Raw genomic sequence first — 21,192 nt, 5'->3', positions numbered from 1 at the left:
CTTTTACTGGCCCTGTCTCCCTCTGCTGGTTCACCTTTGTTTTCAGATGTTTATCCTTGCACAAATGGGACCAAACCATGCAAGCTTGTTGTTGGGTAGAATTCATAGCAGATCCTATTTTACTTTGAATTAAAAAGGCAACTGCAACATGATCATTTTATTAAACTTTGCATTTGTAACAACTCTAAGGCATTTTATTTTCTGCATTTGTCCACTCTGGATCATTTAAAACTGAGCAACTGATAACCCATCACTTTTAGTTTTAGCCCTTTTTTCCATTTTCAGGAAGAGGTCTTTCACCCCTCATTTCATGCTTTATCATCTGTAGCTGCTTTATTTCTGCACTTTGTGCAGTTTATTGATTGCCATTGGTGTTACTCATAGTGAGACATTTTCTTGTAATGATTGTGCTTTTGTTCTGCAGTTCTCCCTGGCTCTCTGGCACTAATCTGGCTAACCAAATATTGGTTTTCACCTTTCTTTTTCCAGTCCATTGCTTCCATCTTCCTGCAATTTCTTTTTTGCTTTGAAATGTGTACACATAGACTTTCCTGGCTTCTTCTGTTTCTAATCTATCTTGCAGACTTGATATTCTACTGATTGTGATACATGTATGCATTGCCTTCTATCTATCACCCCATTAGTGATTTGTGTGGCCTCCTTATGTAGCATTTACAATTTCTCCTGTCTCTATTTGGAATGGCTGCTTTTCTCTGAATGTTTATTTGTTCCTCTCCATTCCTGCAACGCTTCCATCCAAATTCAACATTGTGCATCTGTACTTTTTTTCCCCCCTTTTGTTAATAAGCAGACATTTCTTAATTGGCCCTAAGTCTCACTTGCATACTGCTAGAATCTGCAGAGAGATTAGATGAGATTCCCTACAGTATGGAAACAGGCCCTTCGGCCCAACCAGTCACATCAACCCTTAGAGTAACCCACCCAGACCCATTCCCCCTACCCTATATTTACTACCTCTGATAAACGGCACCTAACACTGCAGGCGATTTACCTATCCTGCACATTTTGGACTGTGGGAGGAAACCAGAGCACCCGGAGGAAACCCACGCAGACCCGCGGATAGAATGTGTAAACTCCACACAAATAGCTGCCTGAGGTGGGAATCAAACCCAGGTCTCTGGCGCTGTGAGGCAGTAGTGCTAACCACTAAGCCACCATGCCATCCCATGTACTTGATGTTTATAGTACGTGATAATTGTCTTTGATGTTTGCCAAAATTGGAACCAAATTGATGGCTGGTGGCTAGCTTGAATAAAGAGCTGTTTGTCTAAAGCACCTAATCACTGATCTGTCATTGTTTGATCTTTTTCTTCACTAAATTTTGCATTTTGTCTTTGAGCTGCATTCTTTGTTTTGACTTTGGCCTAAAATAGTGTTAAGTAATTGTGACCATAACAAGTTGGTGAAAAGTAGGACTGAAGACAAAGGTCCTCTGATTTTGAGGTGGGAAGGTAGAAAAGGGGTTAAAATAAACTAACAAAATGCATAATGTTAACTTGGCATGAGCATTACATTTTTAAATTAATCTTGCAGTGAAGATGAAAACAAAATGGCAAACTGATGCTTATTACACTGCCACCAGTGGTGGCAGAATTGAATGACCATTCTATTGTTAATTGTTCAGTCGAAACAAGCATTACTGTTGTATATTAAATGTGCTACTAAGAATTCGAAAAGCATACTCAAAGTTCTAAATGGATCATATAATAAACAGAAATAGACCATTCTGTCCATTGTGATGGCTCTTTGAGAGCGCGAGCTAATTTAGCCTCACCTCTCAGCTATTCTCCTCTGACCTAGCAGTTTTTTTCCTCTTTTAATGTACTTACCAATTCCCTTTTGAAAATGACTATTGAATCTGTTTTCACCACTCTTTCAGGAAATGACTTCCACATTACCATAACTCGTTCTATAGTGGTTTTTTTCCCCCTTGTGTCTTCTCTTGCTTTAATCTGGTTTTTTTTTGGTTACTTGCCTGTCTACCATTAGAAACCATTTCTCCTTATTTTCTCTATCAAAATGCCTCAAGTTTTCAAATGTCTCTAGCTAATGTCCCCTTTTTAAAGTTCTCTGTTTAAAGGGAACTTTTTTTGAGGTTTCTCTCTTTTTTTTTTCCTCCACTTAACTGAAGATATCATTCTGCGCCATCTCTAAAGTTTTGTGTCCAGAATTGGCCACAGTTCTCCATTTGGGGCCTAAAGAATGTTTTATAAAGATGCAGTGTAACTTCAATGTTTTATTCTATGTCACAGGGGAGATGTTCAAATATCTGCTTTATTCAGAACCCTGTTTTAAATTTTTTTTGTGCATTCTGATAAAGTAAAAGGGTTTCGAGGGATACAGGCCAAGTGCTGGCAATTGGGACTAGATTCGGTTAGGATATCTGGTTGGCATGGATGAGTTGGATTGAAGGGTCTGATTCTGTGCTGTACATCTCTGGGTGGCATAGTGGCACAGTGGTTAGCACTGATGCCTCACAGCGCCAGAGACCAGGGTTCAATTACTGCCTCAGACAGCTGTCTGTGTGGAGTTTGCGCGTTCTCCCTGTGTCTGCATGGGTTTCCTCCGGGTGCTCCGGTTTCCTCCCACAGTCCAAAAATGTGCAGTTAGGTGAGTTGGCCATGCTAAATTGCCCATAATGTTTAGGTGAAAGGGTAAATGTAGGAGAATGGGTGTGGGTGGGTTGCTCTTTGGAGGGTTGGTGTGGACTTGGTTGGGCCAAAGGACCTGTTTCCACACTATAAGTAATCTAATCTACGACTGACTAATCCCCACAGTGCAGATGGAGGCTGTTTGGCCCAATGAGCCCACACCAACCCTCTGAAGAGCATCCAACCCAGACCCACCCTATTTCCATAATCCCACTTTTTTGTCATGGCTAATCCACCTAGACTACGCATCCCTGTACACTACAGGGCAACTTCTAGCATGGCCACTCGACCTAAACTCTGTATCTTTAGACTTTGAGGAATGAGGCAGAATGCTCAAACTCTACACAGGCAGTCACCCAAGGCTGGAATTGAACCCGGGAATGCTAACCACTGTGCCATCTTGTCGCCTGTAAGGATTCTTTATTTATGTGCTCAACTCCACAAGATTTGAATGCTGTGTCAGTCTCATGCCACATATGGAATTGTGGAAGGCAGTGCACATCTACATGTATTAAGCCAAAAGAATGTTAACAATTCATGTCTTTGAGAATCTAGTGAGGAGGCAACCTTTCTCCCCCACGCTTGTATTTTGGGTAAGTTCTGATAGCCGGGTTGATTTGAAGTAAAAACTAGTCAGCAGGTCGTCTAGTCAGGCGCATGCATTGCTGTTGTAGCAGAGGTCCAATTTATTGATAGGTGAAACTGCAGCTTTGGAATTGGGCTAAGAGATATTTTAAAAGATTTCGGTCTCTGTCCTTTCTCTGCAGCTGGGTGTCTTGTCAGTGTGATCTGTAGAATGTTGTAGGTGTTTTTTGAGTTTTGGAATGCAAGCATTTCCACACCAGAACAAGTTTCAGTCACATGATTAATAGCCATTAATCATAATAGAAAGCAGGCGAAAGTGAGGAGTGCAGATACTGGAGATCAGAGTCAGATTAGAGTGATGCTGGAAGAGCCCAACAGGTCAGGCAGCATCCGAGGAGCAGGAAAATCGATGTTTCGGGCAAAAGCCCTTAATCAGGAATGAGGCAGGGAGTCTCTGGGGTGGAGTGATGAATTGGGGGCAGGGGCTGGGGAGGAGGTACCTAAGAGTACAATGGATGGAGGTGGGGATGAAGGTGGTAGGTCAGGGAGGAGGGTGGAGTGGATAGGTGGGAAGGAAGATTGGCAGGTGGGGCAGGTCATGAGGATGATGCTGAGCTGGCAGGTTAGAACTGGGGTAAGGTGGGGTGGGGAGGAGAAATGAGGGAACTGGTCAAGCCCACATTGCCCTTGGGTTGAAGTGTTCCGAGGAGGAAGAATAGGTTTTCTTCCTCCTAGGTGTTGGATGGTGAGGGAGCGGTGGTGGAGGAGGCCCAAGACCTGCATGCCCTCGGCAGAGTGGGAGGGGGAGTTGAAATGTTAGGCCACAGGGCAGTGGGGTTGATTGGTGTGGGTGTCTCAGAGATGTTCCCTAAAGTGCTGTGCGAGAAGGTGTCCAGTCTCCCCAATGTAGAGGAGACCGCATCGGGAGCAACAGATCCAATAAATGACATTGGTGGATATGCAGGTGAAACTTTGAACGTGGAAGGCTCCTTTGGGGCTTTGGATGGAGGTGAGGGGGGAGGTGTGGGCACAGGTTTTGCAATTCCTGCGGTGGCAGGGGAAGGTGCCAGGAGGGGATGGTGGGTTGCTGGGGAGGGGTTGGGGTGTGGGGCGTGGGGGGAGTGTGGACTTGACCACATAGTCACGGAGGGAATGGTCTTTGCAGAAAGTGGATAGGAGTGGGGAAGGAAATATATTCCTGGTGGTGGGGTCAGTTTGTAGGTGATGAAAATGTTGGCGGATGATGCGGTTTATGCGGAGGTTGGTGACGCTGCCTGACCTGCTGTACTCTTCGAGCACCACTCTAATCTTGACTCTGATCTCCATAATAGAAAACAGACAGTGGCCTTTCACACTTAGCTTGTGGGTTACTAGTCTTGGCATTCATTTGTTATGTTGCAAAGCTGGGAACATAGTCTTGGAGCCAGTTGATTTGTGGAATGTTTTGGAGTGCTGTTGAGGTATGTCCTTGAACAGGAAGATTCCCACCCATTATTCAGTTTTGGACCCTTCCAGAAACTCGATAGTTTGTGTTAGAGTTGCAAAGGACATCTGACTAGTTTCATCAGAGTCCATTTTAGAAGATGCTAACCTAAAATTTGTAATATCATCATGCCTATACTGACATTACAAGTCTGTCAAGCTTGTCTCAATGTGCACATATGGTATTCCAAAATAAATGTTCCTAATTTGAAGTTATCAGGGCTACTTACTTCCACCATTTCCCAAGAGACCCTGTGTCATAAATTAACCTTTTGCCTACTGAAACTGTTTTTCTATAAATTTAGTTTTGAATTGTCCTCCCTACAGCCATTGTCTGTACTTCTGGTCTGCAAACTTTGGGTTTGTTGCAGCTCTTTTTGGCCCTCACAATTTGCATAGCAATGTGACAAAGATGTAAAGAGCTTTTTGTTTGGTTTGTGATTAACGAGCAGCTTGTTTTGTAACATTGTCATCCTTGTTTTCAAATTCCTGTGTGATCCTGCTTCTCTTTTCTGTTTTCTCTTCCAATCCAATGACCATCCAATTTATCTGCTCCTCTCTAATTCTGGACCATGGAAAATTTCAATTCATCAGTGTCCTATCATTAGTGGCTATGCCGTTAGTTGCTTAAGCCTCAGACTCTGGAATTCTCTTCCTCTGCCACTCTGTCTCTTTGCCTTGGTCTTTCTTTTAAGGCACTTCAGAAAACTTACCTCTTTGACCAATTCTTTGGTCACCTAATCTCATCTCATTTGTGGCTCAGTGGCATACCTTATGAAAGCTCCTTTTTACTGCCTTGGGATGGTTTAATTTTTAAAGATACTGCAAAATATATGTTATTGAAATCTTTTATCATGCTTAGAGGAGTTGATAGGTAAAGGGGGAGATTATTTGCTTTTCTGATGGGGTCCAGAGCAGGCAGCACAGCAGGCAGCACAATCTCAAAAGCCTTAGCCAGGATGTCAAAAAGCATTTTTTTTTCACCTAAAGGGTAGTGGAACTCCAGAAATCCTGTGCGGCTTAGTCAGTTGAAAGTTTCAAAGATGAGATTGACAGTTTTTTTTTAAATCAAGTACTCATTGATGTTAAGCTGAAATGTGTGGATGCACCAGGGGCACAGAGCAGTCACCATTTCATTGGATGGTGGGATGGGTTTGAAGAGTTTGAATGGCTTACTCCTGTTCCTGTGTCTCGACATGATGTAGTTGTCTCAGAATCCTAACAAAGCAATGGTATCACCACTCGAGCTCTCTCTTCCAGTGAAGGTATGTCCAGTTTATTCCCTTCATTCTCTTGATTTTTAAGCACAATTCCTGGTCTTTCTCATTTAAATAGTCTCTTCCTGATTTTATGGCTCATTATATGTCTTTTATTTCTGTATATTGGGCAGATATTTGCTAGACAAAAGCTACTACCAAATATATTCAAATGCTCATGAGCTTTATCTCAGGTAGCTTTGAAGTCTTCTATCTTGTAGCTATAGTTATTGCAGATTATATAAAAGTAATAATATGTATGATTTCTGCTTTAAGAATGAAGAACAGGGACTATTTTTGGCTCCCTTTTGGAGTTTAGCAGTCATCCTAAGTATGTAGTGTCATTTAGCTTGATAACGTTTTCTTTAGTGTACCTGGTGTAGATTTTATGATGGCCTTTTACACTTTTTAAATTGAGCCATAGTTAATATCTTAATTGACGGGGGTAAAGAGGGGTTATACTGGATCATGAACAATGATGAGCAGTCCTATTCCCAAGATTTGGAGATTTAGACTGGGGTGTACAAAGTTTAAAAATTGCACAACACCAGGTTATAGTCCAACAGATTTAATTGGAAGCACACGAGCTTTCGGAGCGTTGCTCCTCTGAAAGCTAGTGTACTTCCTATTCCCAAGTGTTCTTATGGTGGAGTGGATAATGTCCCTCCCTATCTCTGAGCCAGGAAGCCCAAATTGAAGTGCTATCTGCGCGGGTGCATATAATGGGGCATCTCTGAATAGGTTAATTAGAAAATATCTATAATCCTGCCCCTACCTGCACAAGTCCTACCTGCTCCAGAAGTGTATAATAACATGTTTCAACATGTTATCTTAGGGCCATCATTTGTGAGATATTTTCTTATGTTGTAATGATGCCAAGTTTTAGGTTGCTAGCTGAGTTCTTTGTGTGTCCCACTATGAATGAAGGTTTGAAGCTAAATTATGAAATTGCCTCTTTTGGAATATTGTGTCACTTGGCTGCATCAGAATGCAATTGAATTTCAGCCACACAATCGAGCTCCATGAATCAATGCTATCACAGTCGACATTTAAAAAGCCAGCAATTAATATCTGCTCAAGTAACTTATTGAAAGTTTTCAGCCAGCATGGGAGCAGCAAATCATCCTGCAAGAATACAAAGATGCTTCAGTTGTCCACTTGTTTAAGCTGAAAACACACTTTTTTTTCCTCTGCACCACTAACAAAATCTTTGCCAGAAAACATACGGACTGCCAAGTGTAATGTCTTGACCAGGAATCTTTCTGATGGTGAGCTAGTGCAGTTTCAGCAAAGGTCAAGGAGACACCTGATTTGATGTCTGCAGCTGGACATCTCCAGTAAAAATTTCAAGAAAGGGACATCAACTCTAACACTGTTGTTGATCTGAGTTGTGAGGGCCTGTGGAATGTAATGGAAATTTTAGACTGCCTTACAGAAAGCATCCACTGTTGAACAGTTCCATTACAGCATGTTTATGCATGTTGTGGATGATGAGCCTTTGACCTATTCAGTCACTAATACAGTTATGCACGGCTATACTGTTAGTGTCAACCCTCTTCATTGTGTTTTACTCTATTGTGTTTTCTGATACATTACATGATGATCGTTATATCAGAATCAGAAGTATCAAAGATGGGAACCTGCTCATTCTGAAATGATTCTCTGTAAAGACTAAGCTGTCCTAGGGTATTATGATTTCCTATTAATGACTGACTGATTACACTAGCTATCAGTTTAGAGATGGGCATACAACGTAACGTGAACTTGTTCTCTAGTTCATGCAACAACTTTGTTGTTATGATCATTGACCAAAATGTGAACTGGATTAACCATATAAGTAAAGTGTCTACAAGAACAGATTAGAAGTTAGGAATCCTGCAGCGAGTAATGCTCACTCCCTGTCTCTCCAAAGCCTGTTCACCATCTACAAGGCACAAGTTAGTAGTCTGTTAGAACACACCCCATCCAGGACTCCATCCAGGACAAAGCAGCCTGCTTGATTGGCACCACATTCATAAACATCCACATCCTCCTCCACTGACTCTCAATAGCAGCAGGTTTTACCAAATATGAGATGCATTGCAGGAATTCAAAGGTTGCTTAGATACCACCTTCTAAATCCATGACCAAGATCATTTAGATGGATAAGAGCACCAGATACATGGGAGCTGCACCACTTGCCATTTTCTCTCCATGGCGCGCACATCCTGACGTGGAAATATGTTGCTATTCATTCAGTGTCATTGGATGAAAATTCTAGAATGGGATCCATTCAGCATATGAGCTGCAGATTTCAAGAAGGTAGCTCCTCACCGCCTTCTCAAGGGCAACTAGGGTTGGGCAATACATGCTCTCCTAGCCAGTAATGCCCAAATCCCATGAATCACACTAAGTTGAGCAGGTTATCTAGCTAAAGGTCTGACACCTGTTTATCAAACTCCATTTTCTATGGAAATCTCAATTCTAGTGGTGGTCAGAGAAAGTACTCCGGCCACTCTGAATACTTTGCTCAAGATTTTTATATTGAATTTGAGTTTTGGGAGAAGTTCACCCAAAATTGTTGGAGCTAAAGAAATGAAGTAAAAGGTGCAGCCCTCACTGAAAGCAAGCACATATGAGTCAGTGAGAAAATACGAAGAAATCCTGAGCCATCAACTCGACCAAAACTCAATTGTCTGTGACATCTTGTTAGATTTTCTGCAGAAACCTCTTGTGTGCAGATTGGTCTCAACAGTCATCTATTTACAAACCGGAAGCCTATCAAATGTCCAGATCATGCACAGGTCAATAATCAAGTATCGAACAAAGTTTTCAGGTTTTAGGTCTGACTTGAGATATTGGAGAAAGTCCATTTTGTAAATATCTGATATGCATTTTCTACTTTTAGTATTTGGAAGCTTCCCTCAAGAATTTTTACACCAATACCAAAATGTGCAACAAAAGTTTCCATTGCACTTGGTATTGTCTACAGTTTGTATGTATTTGAAATTGTAATATTCCTGCTGTTTATAACTAGAAAAGAATGGCAGGTCCTCTAGCAACCTTTATTTTAGACTTTTGTTTGAGAAATCTTTATTTTTGAAGATAATGCCTCTGAATTATGTGCACACCGTTGAAGCTTCAGTCGAAATTTGATCTCTTCCTACTCAAAATTAAACAATTATCTTAAATTTGCTCTTTAAATTTGTTCTCCTTCACTACACCACAACCTGAATGTACCTGCAAAACCAGTTTTACATGTTTTTAATTTATGGTGGTGTGTTATGGAAGGTTGTGGATTCTTTCATTTTGTTAAATACTCACCATTTCAGCATTATCTTAGGGTTAGTAAGCAAATTGTCTCTGATCTGGTTTATGTTTTGCAGTTATTTAAAGGGTGTGAGACACAATCTTTACCAATTATTCTCCTACATCACTGAGGTGAACAATTCTTTGGTTTAGTGGTAGCATCCCACATCTGAGTCATTATGTACTGGATTCAAGCTCTATTCTGAATAGACCTAATGTTTGGATTGACGTTCAGAATGCTAACATCCAGTTTTTCTCTCTGCCTCCCCATTGTGTGAGAGACCATGTCTTCCTGCCATGCCTTTCTATAAGCTGATAGAAAGATATGTACAGTCATGGAAGAAATGCTTACATTTGATGAAGCTGTTCATAAGCATGCAGCTCTTTCTCATGGAATATTCGTTCCCTCAAGGAAGATTGAGAGACCGGGCACTTGCAAGGTGCTCTTAAGGTTTGCTTATGGGTTACTTTTTGTTTTTTAGGGGCTCCTTTTCATTTCCAGTAACTCTTTTATTAGTTGATGTTGCCATATTGTAACAGGTCCTGTATTTGTGTGGACTCATGGAATGTTTGATCTTGTACAGAAGCAGAATTAGGTAAAATGATTGATGTCAATTATCAGCCATCCACTGAAATTAAAGCCAGAACACATACAATACATTTCGCTATTTAGACACTACAGTATTTGAAATAGCAAAGAGCAGTAGATGTAAGTTAGCAACAGAAGTTTTCATTTTAACTGACACATGGTACTGTACACAAAACCAAACCATTATGCTAAACATACTTTCCACAGACTCGTGAAGTCACAGCTGACATGCTTCTATCATAAGCACAAAAGCTGAAAAAACTTTAACCAGGCAGTTTTACCTTTACTTTTATGCATCTCTGATGTCACTCTCCAGTTTAAATTTAACAGTTGATCATATTCATTACTATGAAACTTACGAATGGTGCTCCCAACATTACTGCTCACTTACCTTTTCTTTCTTAGCATGCTCAGTGCTCCTTCAAATACAGCCTGCTCTCCCATCTTCATTATTAATAAGCTGCAAATGTAGGCAAGAATCAACCTATAATTGGAGGAGCAGCTCCTCAGAGATTTCGTCAGTTCAACTTATGGGGTAAAATTTTTTATCTGGTTGTCTGAGTAGTTGAAGTTTCCATTTTGGGTGCAAATGCACTCTATGACCCTGTGTTTTGAGCAATGTTAGGGTACCAGACATCTCATAAGCGTAATTGTTTATGTGAAAGAAATAATTATGCAGTAGACTATGGGAAATGTATAAGAACAATGTGTAAAGTATATTTGATCCTAAAATTTTGTACAGAAGGCCATGTGCTTTTTTTTTGCTTATTTCTTGCAGCAGGCTTTGTCTGACGACTTAAAATGGAGCTTTATACTAAAGTTAAATTTAGAAATGTGTAAATGTTTTCCATTTTGCATTTGTTGTCACAATGGGATTATTAGGATTCTATTTGGGAAGGAAACTAAAACAATGCCAATTAAATTGTAGTGTAAGAAGTTTGGAGAACATTGCTCCATTAGTTTCACTTGGCAATAGTTTATGTGGAAGTATTCTACAATCTGTTTCCTTAATTTCAGGACTTGACACTAATTTCAGGGGTACTTTCAACAAAACTAATCAAAAACAGCTTTGGAAAAGTAAAATGAAAAAAAAAGTAATGGCCAACTTGTAGAATACAAAAGATTATAATGTAAATTTTCTCGTTTAGGGTGTAGGAGAAAAGAAGGTGGCTACAAGTGGAAAATTTTGCATTATTTTGAATTTTTAACCTGAAAGTCTTTGAGAAGATCGGTGGAGTGATGGTGAGACGAGACTGGGAGATATCATGAGAAAGTCCAAAAGCCTGCTTCTCACTGCATGCTAACAAAATTGTGACAAATGGTTGTTTCTCAGACTGGAGGCCAATGGGAAGTGATGTTCCCCAAGAGCCAGTGCGAGAACCACTGTTTTATGACTTGAATACTGGAATAAAGATTAATGTTTCAAAATTTCCAGATGAAACCAAATTTGGGCAAATAGCAAACAGGTAGGATAATAACACAGGAGGCAACTGGGCGTGGATTAGCAAAATGGACAGAGATTGGCAAATTATATTTATACACGTGAGTGAGAGATGACGCATGTTGCTGTAAGGATTAAGGAAGGCAGTATTTATTAATTAATATTTGCTTAGCACTAAAAAGTGTACAGTGAAGCCTGGGTGTTCATGGACCTGAATTTTTAACGTTTTTTTTTGGTAAAGTAGTGAATGTATTGGTTAGTTCTGTCTGAGGCAGTCCAATAGTTTACACATTGCTATGTTTGGATTGGCCTAGAGAATGCTCATTTACTCTTTATTTCTTCGAAACCGAGGAAGTCTGGAATCAGCTGTTTTGCTCATGCAGCAAGCCATAGATCCACAATTAAAGCAAAAACTGAAGGGCTGATGAGTATAATTTTACCATCACTCAGGGAGCACCTTGATTGATTATTGTGCATTTGTGGTTTGAACAGGAAATTAATTTACTATTTTTGGAATTTTTAAAAAACTATATAACTTCTGTTTAATCTACATTTAGTATTTTGAACAGGCTTGTTTAATTGAAGAGAATGGCTAACAGTACACAAGTTTTGCAGTGAATAGATCATGGATAAATTGAGAGATAGTGACACCTAATGGATGGAAATATGTACAGCAAATGCTAAAGTTTTCCGATTGGGATGAGCAGCCAACACAAGTGTATTAAAAATGATGATGTTGAAAATTATGTCATAGAGTTGTGGAAATAGAGAGATGTACAGCACGGAGACAGACCCTTCGATCCAACTCGTTCATGCAGACCAAATATCCCAACCCAATGTAGTCCCTCCTGCCAGTACCTGGCCCATATCCCTCCAAACCCTTCCTGTTCATATACCCATCCAGATGCCTTTTAAATGTTGTAATTGTACTAGCCTCCACCACTTCCTCTGGCAGCTCATTCCATACACGTACTATCCTCTGCATGAAAAAGGTGCTTCTTAGGTCCCTTTTATATCTTTCCCTTCTCACCCTAAACCTGTGTCCTCTAGTTCTGGTCTCACTCTCGCTCTCGCTCTCTACTCCAGGGAAGAGGCTTTGTTTATTTATCCTATCTATGCCTCTCACGATTTTATAAACTGCTATAAGTTGCTGATCTTTGAGGGGCCCTATTCTCTCCCTAGTTACTTTTTTGTCCTAAACGTATTTGTAAAAACCCTTTGGAATCTCCTTGCACTCCTTACTTTATACTCTTCTTAGGATTCATTCCATCTATCTCATCTACTCCTGACATATGCTTCCTTCTTTTTCTTAACCAAACCCTCAATTACTTTAGTCATCCAGCATTCCCTACACCTACCAGCCTTTCCTTTCACCCTAGCAGGAATAAACTGCCTGTGGACTCTCAGTATCTCATTTCTGAAGGCTTCCCATTTTCCAGCCATCCCTTTTACCTGTGAACATCTGCCCCCAATCAGCTTTTGAAAGTTCTTGCCCAATACCATCAAAACTAGCCTCCCTCCAATTTAGAACTTCAACTTTTGAATCTGGTCTATCCTTTTCCATCACTATTTTAAAACTAATAGAATTATGGTCGCTGGCCCCCAAGTACTCCCCCACTGACACCTCAATCACCTGCTCTGCCTTATTTCCCAAGAGTAGGTCAAGTTTTGCAACTTCTGTAGTAGGTACTTCCACATATTGAATCAGAATTTTTTCTTGTACACACTTAATGAATTCCACTCCATCTAAACCCTTAACAGTATGGTAGTCCCAGTCTATGTTTGGAAAGTTAAAATAATAAATAATATCGTTGTTTTTTATAACGGTGATGAACAGGAATGTATTCAGTATTGTGCTTGCAGATATGACTTTTTAAAAATATATTTTATTGAAAAGAGAAGAAAATTGTTTTGGATGTTACAACAAATACAAAGCAAACAATTCCAACCAATACAAAAAAACCCTGCTAATTACATAAATGAATAATAACGGGCGGCATGGTGGCACAGTGGTTAGCACTGCTGCCTCACAGTGCCAGAGACCCAGGTTCAATTCCCGCCTCAGGCGACTGACTGTGTGGAGTTTGCACATTCTCCCCATTTCTGGGTGGGTTTCCTCCAGGTGCTCTGGTTTCCTCCCACAGTCCAAAAATGTGCAGGTTAGTTGAATTGGCCATGCAGGGGTAAACTTTGGGGAATGGGTCTGGGTGGGTGTGCTTCGGCAGATCGGTGTGGACTTGTTGGGCCGAAGGGCCTGTATCCACAGTAAGTAATCTAAAAAAAACTAATAACTAACTAAAAAAAAATGACAGTGATAATAATACAGCTCAGCAAAGCAAAGTAATAGCCCTCGACTATTGAGAGCATAAATTTATACATATTCATGTGTTCGTAGTTCCTCTTCTCCGAATACCCAATTCATTGAACATAATAGTTATGACTATATAAAGGCCCTTATTAGTGTGGCAGATTAATCTGTACCCAAGTAATCCAAAGAGGGCTGCCACCTCTTATAAAACTTCTCAGTTTTATGGTGCACCATACCTGTAAGAAAGTCCAAAGGGATGTTTTCCATTGACTAGCTTATGCCAGCCCGACAGCCCCAGGTTGTTTTCAGACATTCCCCCTAACAGAATGTTTGTTCTTGCACAAAAAGTGAGGATACTGAAAAGCATTTTTTGTGCGCCAAGGCCGAGAAGAAGAACTACCGGGTCTATCTCCACCTCTGTCCCCAAGACCCTCTCTATTTTGCCTATCTCAGCCCTCCAGTATGCCCACAGCCTGTGGCAGGACTGGAGACAATGAGTGAGCGTACTCCTACTCATACTCATCTTGCATTTGGGACACTTTGGAGATACTCGTGCTTTAAATTTTGAAAGGCGGTCTGGAGCCAAGTGGACCCCGTGGAGAATCTTCAATTGCGAGGTATGGGGCCTGTTGCAAGTTTTCCCAGATATCGTCCCATGCTTCAGAAGAGATCTCAATGTACAGCTGGCTCTCCCATATCTTACACAGCCATTCGGACTTGTCCGAGGGACCCTCTCCCAATAGGTGATAGACATTGCTGACAGAAAGTATATTCTCAGCACTCAGCACACTCTTTCCCATGTCAGATCTATAAGAATCAGTTAGAAGTGTGGTGTCTTTTTGAAATTCCTAATTTGAAAAAAAACCGGAAGAGGTCCCTATTGGGCAACTCGTATTTCTGAGCCAACTAAACAAAATACATCAGTGTATCCTCTTTGAATAAGTCACCCAGACAAGATGCACCCCTCGCTGCCCATCATCCCTGGCATACCAACTATGGGTTTTAAAAAAAAAAATGATGTTTTGGCTGTATTTCCCTGACTCTGACGCATTGCCCTCCACACCTTGACGGTTTTCATAACTATTCTTGAACTGTCCTCATTTTGTCCAAAAACAACAAGCTAGCAAGGGGACATCTTGCCTAAGATGCTTCAATGTCTAGCCAAAGTGAGTGAGAGTCCCCCCGGGACCCAGTCATTCATGTAAGATAGCAACCAGATTAATTGATAGTTTTCGATATTTGGAAGGTCCACTCCTCCCAGTCTGTGGGGCAGCTGCAGTTTAATCAATTTCATATGGGGTCACTTTTGTGATACCAAGTAAAGGAACTGAACCAGCCATTCAGTCTTCTAACTGTTTGCTTAGTAAAAAGCAGAGAAAACATTTGCATAGAATACAACAGACGGGGGAAGAATGTTCATTTTAATGAGGGCTATCCGACCTAACCAGGAGATCGGAAGCGCCTCCCATCTTTGAAGAGCTTGTTTTGATTCTGTCGAATAAATTAGCAAAATTGGTTTTAAATAGCCCTGTCGACTGCCCTTAAGAATATTGAAATTGCTTGATGGCACACCATTGATGAGGACCGCAGCAAGAGGGGACAAAACCTCTATCCATCTGACAAAGACCTTCTCCAAGCCAAACCACTTTAAAATATTAAAAAAAGGATATGGCCACTCAACCTGGTCAAATGCCTTTGTAGCGTCTAAAAGAGATCATTAATGCCTGTACTGATTATTGTTGCCATACTTGGATCATATTAAGTAACCTTCTGATGTTGTTTGATGACCTGCAACCTTTTATAAACCCCGTCTGATCCTCCTTGATGATGGAGGGCAACACAGTTTCTAGCCTGAGAGCCAGAGTCTTAGTTAGGATTTTAAAATCGACATTCAGGAGTGAAATAGGTTTATAGGAAGCACAGTCCTGTGGGGCCTTCCCTTTTTCAAGAATAAGAGATATTTGCCTCTCTCAAAGATGTGGAGAGGAGGCCACAACTATGTGAATCGTTAAACATGCTAGGAATCAGGGCTGGCAATATACTTAAAAAGTCCTTATAAAACTCACTGGAAAGTCCATCAGGCTAGGCGCCTTTCTGTTCTGAAGCTGCCTCACAGCCTCCTACGCTTCTTGCACCAACAACCGGGCATTAAGGAGAGACTCTTGCTCGGGTGTCACTCCTGGGAGGTCCAATTTCTTAAAGACTCCATCCTAATCTGCCCATCCTCACAACTTTCAGATTGGTATAGTTTGGAGTAAAATTTCTGAAATGTCAAAGTTAATCCTTTTAGAATCATGGGGTAAATTTCCAGTATCCTCTCTGATTGAAGTAATAGCTTGGGGAGCACTCCTTTTCCAAGTAGATATGACTTTTTAAAGATTTTCTTTGTGGCACTTTGGACAGCCCCCTGGAAATTTTAAACTACTTTATAATCAATGAAATCCTTTTGAAATATAATTGATTGTAATGTTGCAACCTAAACAGCCAATTTTTATACAGCAAGCTACCACAAATAATAATGTGACAATGACCAGGTAAATGTCATTGGCTGAAAATGGTATGGTCAACCTTGCTAAAAGCTTTGAAGAATGTGGATAATTTGTCAAAGCTGCAGTAACCTAAGCTGTTGTTTGTGACTTGAATGCATTTGGATAAATGTGCAGAGGTATTGTGATATACTAACATGCATTTTTCTTGTCAACAGGAGATGACTTTTCCATTATACAGCAAGAAATCTTTATGGTCAAAGAGTGTAAGCATGCCAATATTGTGGCCTACTTTGGAAGCTACCTAAGGTGAAAATAAGAAACTTTAAATTTTATACAATGAAACTTAGTGAATAAAAGGTTTACAAATTTATAGTTCAGCATTTTGGAATTCACCTGATGAAAAATCATGCAGAATTTAAATTATCATCAGCATTTCCCTGTGCTATTAATATATCAACCAAGAATAATTTCATTCAATTTCATGCTATTACCCACATACAATCATATTTTTGAAACTAAATTGACTGCAATAAGTTATAGAATCCTTGCACTGTGGAAGCAAGCTATTCAGCCATCACAAACCCTCTGAAGAGCATCCCATTTGGTCCCACCTCATCACCTTACTTCCCATGGCTAATCCTGCACATCTTTGTGCAGATAATCAGCTGAGGGTGGAATTGAACCTGGGTCCCTGGTGCTACAAGGCAGCAGTACTAACCACTGAGCTAATGTGCCACCCATGATGGCAGACATGCGTGTATTCTATTTCATGTAGAGTCATAAAATGTAATTAACTTGTTATTACACTCATTTTAATTAAGATAAAACACTGGCACAAACTAACTTTAAATGTGAACATACTGCTGTATTATATGCATTTTGTGTAGTTTTCAGGTATTTTTTGTAGATTTAATATGTTCTCCATGAACAAAATAATTCAGCATTTCAATTTCAGTGGAAACAATAATGCAGTTTTGGGTTTTAAACTAAGAAGGGTGATTATTGATTGGACTTTTCACACATTTAGTGTACAGTGTCACCATATCATCTTTCCTCCTCCTAGTGTATGAATCCCTAGAAAGTTATGGAACAGACAGAGGATTAATGATTATAATTATAGTTGACTTGTGGTTAATAATCCTTCCAATTGAACTTTGTGTTATGGGGATGGTGGTGGATTTTGTGGGATCCTTTACAAATTATAATTCCTGAGTGTTGTAAAAGTAAAGTAAATTAAATATGCACCAGAATCTTCAAAGTAGAAATGAGAAACAAAATCATGAATGACAAAACAAAAAAAATAGAAAACAAAGCAATTTAAAGATAATCAGCATCTGGCAATTTTCAAGGAAGATATTTACTGTGGCATAAAGTATGAGTCTGAAAGTCATTTACTATTTCCTGCTGTGAATATGCCAAGTGTTTGCACTTTTGTCATTTATTGTCTTTTTTTTCTAATGTATCAATTTAGTGCTGATGGGGGTGAATAATACATTAATTGTGAAAATATTAATTAAAATCCAGATCATAAATTGCCATTGGATTTTAATTGAAGCCCTATATTTAGGGTGCATAGAAACTTGTACTATTAGTAAGGCTTTCACTAACTATTTTCTAAACAAAACTGTTTTCTCCTGCTCAATTCTGAGTGGATTATGTGAAGACTTTATTGGGTGTGACATTATTCTCTGCTTAAAATTGAATCTTTCATGTGTTGTGTCTTGAGCAGCATTTAATATTTTAAAACTGGCATCAATTATGAAAAACCATTCTTAATGCAGCTGTCTTGGAGTATTTGATTAAATTACTAGCAATACAATTTAGCATTTGAACTTTTTAGTGTTACGTTTTATTATCATGTGTACTCATGTACAGGGACACAAGAGTATAATGAAAACTGTTTTGTCACCTTTCTTCAGCGCTATCTTGGATTTAATGGTACCAAGGTGCAAAATGTTAGGTATAAAGTAGGCAAATGAAGAAAAAGTTAAAAGTTTAAGCTTACAGTTCTTAAGTGCTTAGCCATGGGCCATGATCCATGCTCTTTTACCTGACACTGAGTCCATCACCAGCATGAAGCAGTGTGCCTATTTCAAGCCCCTTTGCCATGCCACCACCACGGAACTGTGTTGCCATTCTTTAGTGCCATCTTGTTTCAACTGTGCTGGGTTGATCTTAAGACCATAAGACATAGGAGTGGAAGTAAGGCTATTCAGCCCATCAAGTCCACTCCGCTATTCAATCATGGCTGATGGGCATTTCAATGCCACTTACCTGCACTCTCCCCATATCCCATAATTCTTTGCGAGATTCAGAATTTATCAATCTCTGCCTTGAAGACATTTAACGTCCTGGCCTCCACTGCTCTGTGGCAATGAATTTCACAGGCCCACCACTCTCTGGCTGAAAAAATGTCTCCTCATTTCTGTTTTAAATTGACCCCCTCTAATTCTAAGGCTGTGCCCACGGGTCCTGGTATCCCCACCTGATGGAAACATCTTCCAGTGTCCCCCCTTTCTAAGCTATGCGTTATCTTATAAGTTCTAAACTCTAATGAATACAATCCCAGGATCCTCAGCCATTAATTGTGTGTTAGGCCTATAATTCTAGGGATCATCCATGTGAATCTTCGCTGGACACACTCCAGTGCCAGTATGTCCTTCCTGAGGCATGGGACCCAAAACTGGACACAGTATTCTAAATGGGGTTAAGTCTCAGTAGCACATCGCTGCTTTTATATTCCAACCCTCTTGAGATAAATGACAACATTCCATTTGCTTTCTTAACCATGGACTCAATCTGCAAGTCAACCTTTAGAGAATCCTGGACTAACGCTCCCAGTTCTCTTTGTACTTTGGCTTTATGAATTTTCTCACCATTCAGAAAATAGTCCATGCCTGTATTCTTTTTTCCAAAGTGCAAGACCTCGCATTTGCTCACATTGAATTTCATCAGCCATTTCTTGGACCACTCTCCTAAACTGTCTAAATCTTTTTGCAGCCTCCCCCCTCTTCACAATAACCTGCCTGTCTGCCTAACTTTGTATTTTTGGCACATTTTGCCAGTATGCCCCAGTCCCTTGATCCAGATCCTTTATATATAAAGTGAACAGCTGTGGCCCTAACGCTGAATCCTTGCAGGACACCACTTGTCACTAGCTGCCATTCCAAAAAAGAACTTTTTGTCCCAACTCTCTGCCTTCTGTCTGACAGCCAATCCTCAATCAATGCCAGTAACTCACCTCGAACACCAGGGGCCCTCCCCTTACTCAGCAGCCTCCCGTGAGGCACCTTATCAAAAGCCTTTTGGAAGTCTAGGTAGATAACATTCTAGATATTTACCTACAACTGAGGTTAGGCTAATCGGCCTGTAATTTTCCATCTTTTGTCTTGATCCTTTCTTGAACAAGGGGGTTATAAAAGCGATTTTTCAATCTTCTGGGACTTTCCCTGACTCCAGTGATATTTGAAAGATCACAACCAATGCCTCTGCTATTTCTTCAGCCACCTCCCTCAGAACTCTTAAGATATAGCCCATTGGGGTCAGGAAATTTATCAATCTTTAGACATTTTTAGCTTTTCTAGCACTTTCTCTTTTGTAATGGCTACATATCAACTCTGCCCCTTGACACTCCTTGTTGGGATATTACTCATGTCTTCCACTGTGAAGACTGACACAGTATTTATTAAGTTCTTCAGCTATTTCATTATCTCCCATCACTCGCCTTCCTTTATCAATCTGGAGCGGCCCAATTTCTACTTTTGCCTCTTGTTTGTTTTTTAAGTATTGAAAGAAACTTTTAATATCATTTCTAGTATTACTGGCTAGCTTACACTCATATTAGATCCCTTCCCTTCCCTCTCCTTCCCTTCCCTTCCCTCTCCTTCCCTCTCCTTCCCTCTCCTTCCCTCTCCTTCCCTCTCCTTCCCTCTCCTTCCCTCTCCTTCCCTCTCCTTCCCTCTCCTTCCCTCTCCTTCCCTCCCCTTCCCTCCCCTTCCCTCCCCTTCCCTCTCCTTCCCTCTCCTTCCCTTCCCTCTCCTTCCCTTCCCTTCCCTCTCCTTCCCTTCCCTCTCCTTCCCTTCCCTTCCCTCTCCTTCCCTTCCCTTCCCTCTCCTTCCCTTCCCTTCCCTCTCCTTCCCTTCCCTTCCCTTCCCTCTCCCTTCCCTTCCCTTCCCTCTCCCTTCCCTTCCCTTCCCTTCCCTCTCCCTTCCCTTCCCTTCCCTTCCCTCTCCCTTCCCTTCCCTCTCTCCTCCTCTCCGTCCCTTCCCTCTCCTTCCCTCCCCTTCCCTTCCCTCTCCTTCCCTCCTTCCCTCTCCTTCCCTCCCCTCTCCTTCCCTTCCCTTCCCTCTCCTTCCCTCTCCTTCCCTTCCCTCCCTCTCCTTCCCTTCCCTCTCCTTCCCTGCCTCCCTTCCCTTCCCTTCCCTCTCCTTCCCTTCCCTTCCCTCTCCTTCCCTTCCCTTCCCTTCCCTTCCCTTCCCTCTCCTTCCCTTCCCTTCCCTCCCTCTCCTTCCCTTCCCTCTCCTTCCCTTCCCTCTCCTTCCCTTCCCTTCCTCTCCTTCCCTCCCTTCCCTCTCCTTCCCTTCCCTTCCCTCTCCTTCCCTTCCCTCTCCTTCCCTTCCCTTTCCTCTCCTTCCCTTCCCTTCCCTCTCCTTCCCTTCCCTTCCCTCTCCTTCCCTTCCCTTCCCTCTCCTTCCCTTCCCGTCCCCTCCTTCCTTCCCTTCCCTTCCCTCTCCTTCCCTTCCCTCTCCTTCCCTTCCCTTCCCTTCCCTTCCCTTCCCTTCCCTTCCCTTCCCTTCCCTTCCCTCTCCTTCCCTTCCCTCTCCTTCCCTTCCCTCTCCGTCCCTTCCCTTCCCTCTCCTTCCCTCTCCTCCTCCCTTCCCTTCCCTCTCCTTCCCTTCCCTTCCCTCTCCTTCCCTTCCCTTCCCTTCCCTCTCCCTTCCCTTCCCTTCCCTCTCCTTCCCTTCCCTCTCCCTTCCCTTCCCTCTCCTTCCCTTCCCTCTCCTTCCCTTCCCTCTCCTTCCCTTCCCTTCCCTCTCCTTCCCTTCCCTTCCCTCTCCTTCCCTTCCCTTCCCTCTCCTTCCC

The 21,192-nt window shown here is 41.4% G+C and overlaps 1 protein-coding gene across 1 annotated transcript in view; it reads left to right on the top strand.

The window, feature by feature from the left end:
- The window catches only part of map4k5 (mitogen-activated protein kinase kinase kinase kinase 5), a 192,339-nt gene that overhangs the window by 54,943 nt on the left and 116,204 nt on the right, over positions 1 to 21,192 (top strand). Inside the window, exon 3 of the mRNA XM_043697612.2 lies at positions 16,326 to 16,416. Coding sequence (XP_043553547.1) covers positions 16,326 to 16,416 — 91 coding nt within the window. The remainder of the gene's footprint in view (positions 1 to 16,325; positions 16,417 to 21,192) is intronic.

This window comes from Chiloscyllium plagiosum, unplaced genomic scaffold, assembly GCF_037043375.1.
Source record: "Chiloscyllium plagiosum isolate Xiang-an unplaced genomic scaffold, Cpla_swu_hap1 HiC_scaffold_8, whole genome shotgun sequence".
Classification (NCBI taxonomy): Eukaryota; Metazoa; Chordata; class Chondrichthyes; order Orectolobiformes; family Hemiscylliidae; genus Chiloscyllium; species Chiloscyllium plagiosum.
Note: the sequence above shows the minus strand (reverse complement) of the source record. Positions and strands in the feature narration are given on the sequence as shown.